This window comes from Zychaea mexicana, assembly GCF_025766255.1.
Source record: "Zychaea mexicana strain RSA 1403 chromosome Unknown BDB00scaffold_27, whole genome shotgun sequence".
Taxonomy (NCBI): domain Eukaryota; kingdom Fungi; phylum Mucoromycota; class Mucoromycetes; order Mucorales; family Lichtheimiaceae; genus Zychaea; species Zychaea mexicana.
In genome coordinates this window covers 15452-25531 of record NW_026516690.1, presented here as the reverse complement: position 1 = coordinate 25531, position 10080 = coordinate 15452, and the positions used below count along the sequence as shown (strand labels likewise).

The window sequence follows — 10080 nt, the reverse complement described above, 5'->3', positions numbered from 1 at the left end:
CTTCTACTGCTCCGTCATACGGAAGGCTGTGAGAAAAAATCGGAACCGATTACTTTTTTTACTTACCAACGGTATCTTCTCTAATTATCGTGATAGGGCGTTGGAGATAACAGCAACAATGCATAATCGAGTAGTAATGATCTATCATAATTAATAATAACAGTAATAATAAAGATACTTTCTATCGTTATATACTTTCGTAATAGATATGCTCACAAATTAATACAAATAATCAAGAAGAAACAAGCTTGTTTGGCTTTTCTCGCTGTTGAATAATGCTCTCAATGAAAATAATTAGTTGTTCAACTTTCGCGTGATGATTCGAATGACAGACAACGGATGATACACACCCGCATCGATTATATATGTGGCTTTTTTCAAGAAAAAGCTCCGGACGATTCTCAAATTCAACAACCATATAGCTTTCTTTTAGCGTTGGCGAATGTACGTACATGTTAACAATGGTAATGTACTATGCTACTTATTTTATCTGAGTCGCAAACATATGCTATGGCGTACATGTAATGATCCTCTCACGCAACAACCTATATAATACAATTTATACTACATCCCGAAAATTCTGAATGATTTTTAAAAGAGCTATATAGTAAGCCGGTAGAATTTGCTCATTAGTGAGCTATTACCATATGTAAATAGAGTATGCTTTCTTCCTCACTTAATGGATATGCTATGCGTAATATGCAAAATTTCCGTTTCAACCAAGTTGTTGAAAACTCTCGGAGGTTTTTCTAACAATAATCATTTCATATTCAAAAAATGGCATTCTGTCTTTTTCCAATGCTCTGTCAAATGCTGATAGCGCTCAAACAATCTAACGCGTTGTGCATTGAATAACAGGTAGTATACAACACAACCTATGCTTTTACAGTCGACCCCCGTTAACGTCAACCCTCAGGGTACCAGCAAAAGTGTTGACCATATCGAGGGTTGACGACCACCGGGGGTAGAGAATAGGCAAAATCTCTAACTGCTAAATTTGAAAGGGTACCAGCGAATCGGTTGACGTTATCGGGGGTTGACGTTATCGGGGTTGACGTTAACGGGGGTATACTGTAATTTAGTCTGACAAGTGGATATGCTTTGGTCGGACGTTTCCAAAATTGGCAATAGTAAGAGTAAACTATGCAGTGGGCCGTACGAGCGAAAGAAAAAAAAATTATTCGCCTGCAGCGCGCTTCGCAAGGCGTTCTATACCTGATACTCCGTTGTGTGTTATTAAACTCAGTATTATTGTCTTTATTATCAACCTCCACCTGCCTCGCTTCGCTCAGCTGAATGAGCCCCTGCACTGTGCTCCGAGTCATTCAACGATTTGGATGTTTCCAGGGGGTTCCCCATTACGTTTCAAGCGTTGGAGACTGGATCAGTGTTTTCTAATACAATGATGAATCAGAGTTTTGTTTTCTTATCCAGCACAAAGTATCCACAGCCGATATTTAATATTAAAGCTGTATCAATAGAAATATTTCTAAATTCTCTATTGTAAATGTTATTGCAAATACAAAGAAGGGGAATGGTGCGATGTTGGAGTTGTTATTCAAGTAAAAGCAGTTCGGAAAAGCTCGTAAAAACGCAATCTATTTTACAGCGACGATCTCGATATACAGTGGTGGTCCCCCGCTTCTTTTTGCACCCCTACCTTTCGCAAATGCTGCGATTTCTGCGAAAATCAGTCCAGTCCTGTCACTAAAAACTTCATTTTTCCGCAATATGCAACTTGCAAACCTGCTTTTGGTCCATTGCATCGTATCGAGCTATTTTTCATGCTTAGAATTCGCAACGTCAAAGTCAGTTGATGGATGTTGCATGTAACCAGGGTCCTTTGTGTGTAAGCATAGAAGTAAACTATGTACTGTAAATATTATGATTTGTAAACACATAATATTTGATATCCTATATGTATGCACAACGTAAAGATCACATAGTAGGTGTTATTATTCCCTTTTTATGAGAAGTAACGTATATACGTACAGCATACACTCCTTTGGCTCGGCGCCGGGCTGTTCTGCTAGCTGAGTGAACACAAGCAAAGGGATCTAAACGTCTTCTTTTCAAGACTCGTGAGAATGTGGAGTGGACGAGGACAGGGGTGTTTGAATAAGTAGTCATGAAACAGTTAACCAGCTCCTTCAAACTACTGGCTCTTCCGCTCAAATGTTCCTCCCAAATTCTATCTTCTTGCTCTGCTGTTAGCTTGTTGAATGTTTTAGCCATTAAGTGTAAAAGAAATAGACAGATACTCGAAAATACAAAAGGCAAAGGATTTTTTTTTCATTGAAACATCTGGACTTTTATATTCACATTTCTTTACTAAAACATGCATTTGTGCTTATCTGTGAACAGTCCAGTAGTATATAGCACCTAGCTTGAGCTACAATCTAATTGTTGAATATTCCAATGATAATAAGATACAGTTGACCCCCGCTTTTTGCACCTCCGCTTTTTGCAGATCCTCAGTTTTTGCAGCTTTTTTTGGAGGAATCCCGCTCATCACTTAGTAAAATTGCAGTTTCCTCACTTTTTGCATTTTGCAGCCCAAAACTAGGACCTGCAATTTCCCGCTAGTGGTTTTCATTCTCCCCCGAGAGCGGCGACACTGAGAATCGAACCACTGATACTTCCTAGTTTTCTATATAAAGCTTTATATTTATTACATAAAGGTTTTATCACTGAAAATAATTGGTGATTCTGGATTGTTTGTTCTGGCTTTTCTTGCGGAAATCATCCCGGACTTTTCTGAGCTCATTCCGGATGTTTTGATGTTCCAGGGCATCTAAAATAGCAATTGTTTTTTCTAGTATTCTTGTTTTTTCTTGTAAACTATATACTGGTGTAACAGGTTCAGATCAAACAACAGTCATGCTAGTATCTTCATTGCCGTTGTCAACAACATCATCAGCTACTTTTTCATTAAGAACAGATCTAACAATTTCTTCATTGGAAAGCAGTGGATGAACAGCTGCAATTTCCTCAGGTGGATCTGCATCAAAAGTGAAATTTGCAAGGTTGTTGGCACCATAAATAAGACTGAGATGATCATCAATCTGGCCAAGTGCAACTTCGTCTGCATTGTCTGACCCACTATCAGTGCTGCTAGTCATGACTACATCTATTACCCTCGTTTTTATGTAGCAGTTTACAATTGTCAGCACTGGAACACTTTGCCATGCCTCATGACACCATTGTATTGCTGTCAAAACATCATTACGAAACGTATTTCCGTCATTAACAGGCAGGCCTTTTTCCAAGCGCTCCTGAATTCTGCTATATGCATGCTCATATTGCAAATTCCTAATACAAGTATACAACAGAGAAAATGGTTACTTTCAAATTTCCACATACATATAAAATAAGCCTATCGAATAATTATAACAACAACGTACTTGAAATGCACCTTGAAGCTGCGGATAATACCAGCATCTAAAGGCTGCATAAGCGATGTTGTATTTGGCGGCAAATATACGAGCTCGACATTCTTTGGCTCGTAATCACAAAAATGTCCCGAAAAGTTGTCTAAGAGCAATGCAATTTTTCTTTGCTGATACACCATCGATTTATCCAACATAGTAAGGTACTTCTTGAAGATATCGCGCGTCATCCAAGCATTGGCATTTGCACGGTACTTCGAGATGTCAACCTTTCTCTGCTGTGCCTGTTGTTATATAGAAAGTATAATAAGCAGTTGATCATCATCTTTTACTTTATCATATAGCATACTTTGCTGAAACAGGTTGGGCGCTGTGCCCAAAATCAGATCCATCAGCATTCGTCGTCAATACAAATGTCAACCGCGACTTGTCCTGCTTGACCCCTTTAAAAGGTCCAGGTGCAATTGTAGACACAGGAGCACTGGAGTAGAAGACAGCTGTCTCGTCCATGTTTTAAATGTCCTTTAACGCATATTTTTCTAGCATTCGTTGGATTTCAGGCAACTTGACTTCTGCGAGTGTGACATCAGCAGAGCTAGCTTCACCACTTATTTTTTGGACCTTGAGGTTATATCGTTTTTGGAAGCGGTTTTGCCAGCCATTGGAGAATGTCAAGTCCTCAGTTGAGATTTGCAGCTTAATTGCAAAGTTTTCACCAGCTTTCTTAATAATATCCCTTCCAATTAATTGGGATCTTCTCATGGAATCTTTGTTCTATCCATGTATATAAAGCGTATTCTAGTTCCTATTGTATTATTTTGCTTTCTTATTAGTAAAGTGAATAGCAAGCAGTACTCAATAAGCTTAAACATACAGGAAACTTTGCTCGAGCTTTTTGTCTTTTATTTCTCTCGATGCCGTTTTCTTCTTCATGTTTTCTCTTAGCAATCATTCGTGAAATTGTTGTTGTATTCGGAACACTCTCAAGGTTGTATGTTGTTTTTATCCAGTCGAGTAAATCCTTGTATGTAAACTTGCGCAGCGCTTTCTCTTTAGCGACGTAGTACTGATACGCTGCTTCACTTATTTCGTCAGTAAGCTTTTCATATTTTCTTTTCGTCATGATGTGTAGTTTGAGTAGTGTGTATAAGACAATTGCAAAAATTTAAGTCTTTTTATATAGATATTGCAATGTGAAAGTAACCTCAACAAAGTACCGATATTCTTTAATTGGTTCACATAATTGACACTTAGTAAGCTAAGCTATACTCAGCCTGTGTAACACTCTTATACCCATCCTCACTTTTTGCAGTTTTTTTCATGAAAAACCGCTACTGCAAAAAGCAGGGGCCAACTGTAAATCTTCTTCTTTGACAATATCTTTATTACAATTAATCTATTATTATCATCTTGTTCTAAACATATTTTTTATTAAGTCTTATATTTATATCATTAAGGTTCATTTGAACCTTTCCTTTTTTATTTTCTTCTTTATTTCTATTAATTAAGAATTGAAAATACTTTTGATAAAACATAAAAGGCATTATTTAATGTGACCTTAGTAGGTCTTTTTTTATTTTTTATAATATAAACAAGGTGAATTTAATACTTTGTTTTGTAGTTTTCTCTCTTTCATATAATGATCTACACATAAAGCACCTATTGCAAGTTTCTTGCAAGGTTCGTTTTGCAATATGAAATAGTAGAAGACTTTCAACAGATTTGAATTTTTCAAGGAAGAGGGAGATGCCCTCATTTAATAGACCAGATCATTTGTACAAATTTGCAATTAGGAGTAGGTTCTCAGTCATTGCGAGGGTGTTTGCAAAGATGATGTTGACGATGGAAACGACGACAAAGAAGAAGATAAAGTGTTGAAATCGTACGAGACCGAAACCTTTTCGCTAAGGTGTCTGCTACGAACTGAAATCAAATATAATGATTTTCTATAAGATATAAAAGATGAAGAGCAACGCGTCAGTCAGTGCATTTTGGAGCTTAGCAAGACAAGTGCTATATTATTGACTGATACTATTGTTACTGGGCGCACTGCTCGACTATGCAGAATCAATAATCAGCAGCAAAATCTCAATCTGTGTAAATTGGCACCAGACTTTCAATTTCTACTAGATACAGCCACCGTCATAACTATTGCTCCTATCCCTGAGGATCAAGACAAGATCGACACAGAAAGAATCTATAAAAGGGAGCATTTTTCAAAGCTTTTACTGGGTAACCTCATAGCTATATGCTTTGTGTGTGCTGGTGATATTTTCTGCTTTATATTCCTAAGCTTTTGGTTTATAAATTTATTTAAAAACAATATGTCAGGAAAATTATTTCCATTTATTATAACCTATATTTTTAATAGGACTGTCTACAGATTAATCTATTTTTCTATTATATAATATAAAAACCTTTGAATGCATATCTGTATAGAAAAGATGTGTATACATAGTGAACCAAATAACACTGCCAAAAATTGGTAGTATCATTATAATGATACCTTATTATTGATACCCTAATGATATCATGTTGAGTTTTGGAGTACGAACAAGGAATCAATTTTTTGATACCTGAGGTATACATCAGGGTATCAAAATGTTGAGTTGTCGAATATCAACATTTTGATTTTTGACAACTCAACATTTTGACTTTTAAGATATCAACATTATGATTTTCTCAATATCAATATTTTGACTTTTTAGATATCGACTTTTGATTCTTAGGTTATCAACATTTGATTTTTCAGATATCATAATGGTATCAACTACTATAGCTTCCAATAGAATCGCAAGTATTCAACAGGCGTTTCTGGCCATATCCAATTAGATTGCTGTTATAAAGCTGATAAATCTCATATACTCATAATATCCAATAGAAAGAAAGGTATAGAAATCTTTGATTGGGAAACGGTGGTTTATTTCGTATATATGATATTATAATACAGCACTATACTACATACTACATACTATATGGTAACTATATGATTCCATGACTACTTCTCATGTTTTACTTACCACCATATTAATATTACAACTTGAGATAGAAATATAATGATAATCAGTTATATATAGTGGAAATAGCAGAGCATAAAATGAAAGGCCATCTTACAGTTTGTGGTCGTTAGTGATAACAGATCTTTATGATTATCGAAGCATAAGTAATTAAGTGACAGTCAGAAATTAGCGTATTATGGTATGATATGGGGGACGTTTTTATAGGAATACACAATGATCCTATGTAGGGTGGTGATGATGGAGTTGTGGACAGCAGGAACTTGCCTAAATGACTTTTTTTTTAGATTGATATATTTTCCCTGACTGCATGAATTGGTTATTCTGTCTCTTCTTCTTTTCATACTTCCACGTCGTATTTTATCACCTACCATGAATCTTCTTTTTCTATGGTAAGCATCTATGTAACATGGTCATTTTCTATTTTTCACATACTTTCAACTTGGTACCGATGATGTTCTTTCAATCACTAGCTGCATTCTTTATAAATCTTCAGGACATCATCACTGAGTAACAATGAAACGGTGTAAGCTCTCTCTCCTCTTTCTACAGTCTTTTCTGATGGTTGAGAGGTTCAGATACTAATAGTCCCTTATATTTTATTTGCCTACGCTTTCAACTATCTGAAGCTGTTAGCATTTATATCTTCTTATTCAGAGTCTTTGTTCGAACCTAACTGTTGCCACACAAGTAGCGCTATCTGTAAGTATACTTTCTTTCTATCTTCGTTTCTACTTTTTTTCTCTTTATGTATCTCGCCTCTTAGACATTGCTGCTGAGTTCTCCTCTTACGATTTGGCCCTCTTATTTTTGCTAATCGCCTTGCTGTAGATTAGCAATTCTTTGTTGTCATGCCAATGCCGCCCCAGCACACCAACCAATATAGCACTTCCCTTTAGAATAGAAATTTTTGCTTAGTTTCATCTCTATAGCATGTTTTTATTTGTAATAATCGTCAATCAATTTTTAATAATAAAACCGGTTTCGATCAACCATAACACGTAATTTCACGATCCAAAAAATAATTATACAACCAATTGCCTTGCTGCTTTGATCAGTATGCATGTAAAGAAGTACTTTAAAATATGCGGTGCAGAACTCTGTTGCGAATTTGACTGCACCTAGTACCCAATCCATATGTAATGTGTATAGAACCCAACCACTACTGCATACATGATATCAAAAACCCCCATTTCCACGTACATGCATGAGCAAATTATCAAGTGGTGAAAAACAGCTTGATAATAACAATCGAAGCTGTTTCTGCATAATTATCAAGCTGTTCACAAACAACGTGATAACTACATAGCAAGCTATTATCAAGCTATTATCAAGCTGTTTTTAACCACTTGATAATAGCCTACACACCCAGTGTTTGAGTTTGCACGTAGGTCTCACCAGCTTTATGAATTTTGTATAGCACAACAACAAGGAATATAACATTCCAGAATCGACAGTCCATGCGATCATGAACAATACAGAAAGTTTTGAAGATAGATTAAACATGGTGTCACTGTCAATTTTACAGAATTAGCCATCAACACTCTCATGAAAAATATGACGCAGTACGTATGTTTGTATACTTACATCCGCTTTACGAGAATGCCCATCTGATTTACTAACGGGTTTTTTTTTAATTAGATTGACGCTTTCTTTAATCGTTGACCAAGCACATAAATCAAACGCACAGTACTACAAGAAAATATTTGAACCAGAAGACTGGAACAAACTTACGAAGGAGAAAATAGAAATCGAAGAACTGAGCGACGATTTTGAAAATGTTGTGAACGAAGTCATCCAGGTTAGTAGAACGAGGAGAAAGAATCAAATTGTTTGCATTTTATAAATGCCTACTTTGTGAGGTTCTAACAAAAGCGAAATATGTAGTGTAAAGGGAATCCACCAAGCATTAAGACAGCTATCACACCATAAGAACATGCTATTGCAAATGGATATCGACAATGAATTTTACAAGGCATTGATATTTTGGATTATTTGTAAGCACTTCTTTACCGTGTTGACATTATACATCCTCACCATTTGTTGTTACTGATAAGCTCTACATAGGATATGATACCTGGATTCTGGTGGTCATAAGTCTGACACTTATAGTGAGATGGATATGATAATTATTTGTTACAATATTCTATGTACAGCATTCAGGAATACTACCTATGAATTCTCACTGTAAGTATGATAGATGGGCATATACCTATATATATTTATTTGTGTGTAAGTGTAGTATACTTTTGCTAACCTCTGAATTATAAATAGTAGGGAGCTCGCATCAGCCAAAACCAAAAAAGTAAAATTACACAATGAATGGTTGTATGGTCCTGGTGGCAGTTTCACCACTACCTATAATGTTATAGGACAAAAGATCGATGCGATTGTTACCACTGGAGACACTGAAATCGCATGCTGTGTATGGAAGGCACCTGGTATTACGACTTCTGTAGCCCATGAACAACAAACCAAAAACATGAGAAGCAATGCCTATCTTTGCCGTAACTTGAACTCCCTGCCATTTGCCAAGGACTGCTCCCCACACGTGCTCTACATGGATTGGATTAGTAGGTTCACAATACTCTAAATTTTATACATTTCCATTTGGGACTTACAGGGTTCATAGGGTTTATTGGCAATATGCTATCTATATGTAAGCATGGCAAGATATGTCGTTCAGGAAGTGGGCAATATGTATATACCACGGTCACTGTGTGGTTTCGCCGACTTCTATGATACACTGAAGCTTATATACACTTTCAAGGTATATTCGACCAATCAATTAGACATATATTTACGAAATGCATATTGCTAACAGAGTTAAAATGATAATGTGTGGTTGAATAGCGTCACTTATATAACTTGCAAGCCTATGTGCCTCCAGTGTTAGCACGGAAGGAATGCCAAGAAGAACATGAAAAGTATGATCACAAAGTGCCAGAATCTGAATTCGATACAGCAGATCCTGAGATCTTCTATACTCCTAAAACATCCCGAGCGTATGCAGCAACCCCAGCTGAGTGAACTTGGATCCTTATTATTTATAATTCACTGTTAATATTAATGAATTAAAAGTTCTAACAAATCAAGATTTGTTGAACATTTAATTATTAATAATTAACTCCCTTTATATTCCTAAGCTTTTGGTTTATAAATTGTTTTATAAACAATATGCCAGGAAAATTATTTCCATTTATTATAACCTATATTATTAATAGGACTAGGGATCCGTATCAGAACCGTAGAACCGGAACCGAACCGAACCGAAACCGAGAAAATACGGTTCGGTTCCTGTCAAGAACCGAACCGGAACCGAACCGGTTCTGTATAAGTAGAACCGAAGAACCGAGAGGCAGAAGATTGCAATCAGCGATTTTGGTAATTAGTATAAAGTAGGCTATAATGGAAGTTACGAACAATGTTATTCCGAAAAGACCACGAAGTAGTGTATTTGCAAGCCATACTTTATTGAAAAACTTAACAAAACCTGCAAAAGCAGAAGGGAGTAAAAAATAGTAAAGAAGATAAGAGAAAAAAATAAAAAAAACACTTCTTCTGACGGCAGCTTGCTTTCTCCGCCCATGACGCACATCATTACTTGTTCCTCTACTTTGCTACCCACAAAGCATTTTTCTCCATGACGTACTACTTAACTAGATTTATCATGG

The 10080-nt window shown here is 36.2% G+C and overlaps 2 protein-coding genes across 2 annotated transcripts; one reads left to right on the top strand and one right to left on the bottom strand.

Annotated features, from left to right (window-relative positions):
• Positions 1-7963: 7963 nt before the first annotated feature.
• BDB00DRAFT_787059 (uncharacterized protein) lies at positions 7964-9436 on the top strand (the record flags this gene model as incomplete). Its single annotated transcript, XM_053120666.1, has 6 exons — positions 7964-7971; positions 8048-8207; positions 8301-8403; positions 8563-8593; positions 8684-8979; positions 9282-9436. 6 exons carry the CDS (start codon positions 7964-7966, stop codon positions 9434-9436), a joined length of 753 nt encoding a protein of 250 aa, XP_052980704.1.
• Positions 9437-9632: 196 nt separating this feature from the next.
• Positions 9633-9996, bottom strand: BDB00DRAFT_818000 (uncharacterized protein; the record flags this gene model as incomplete). The annotated part of the gene is made up of 3 exons (XM_053123115.1): positions 9633-9649; positions 9712-9944; positions 9965-9996. Coding segments are annotated over 3 exons (282 nt in total), but the record flags the coding sequence as incomplete, so codon positions are not given.
• Positions 9997-10080: the final 84 nt, after the last annotated feature.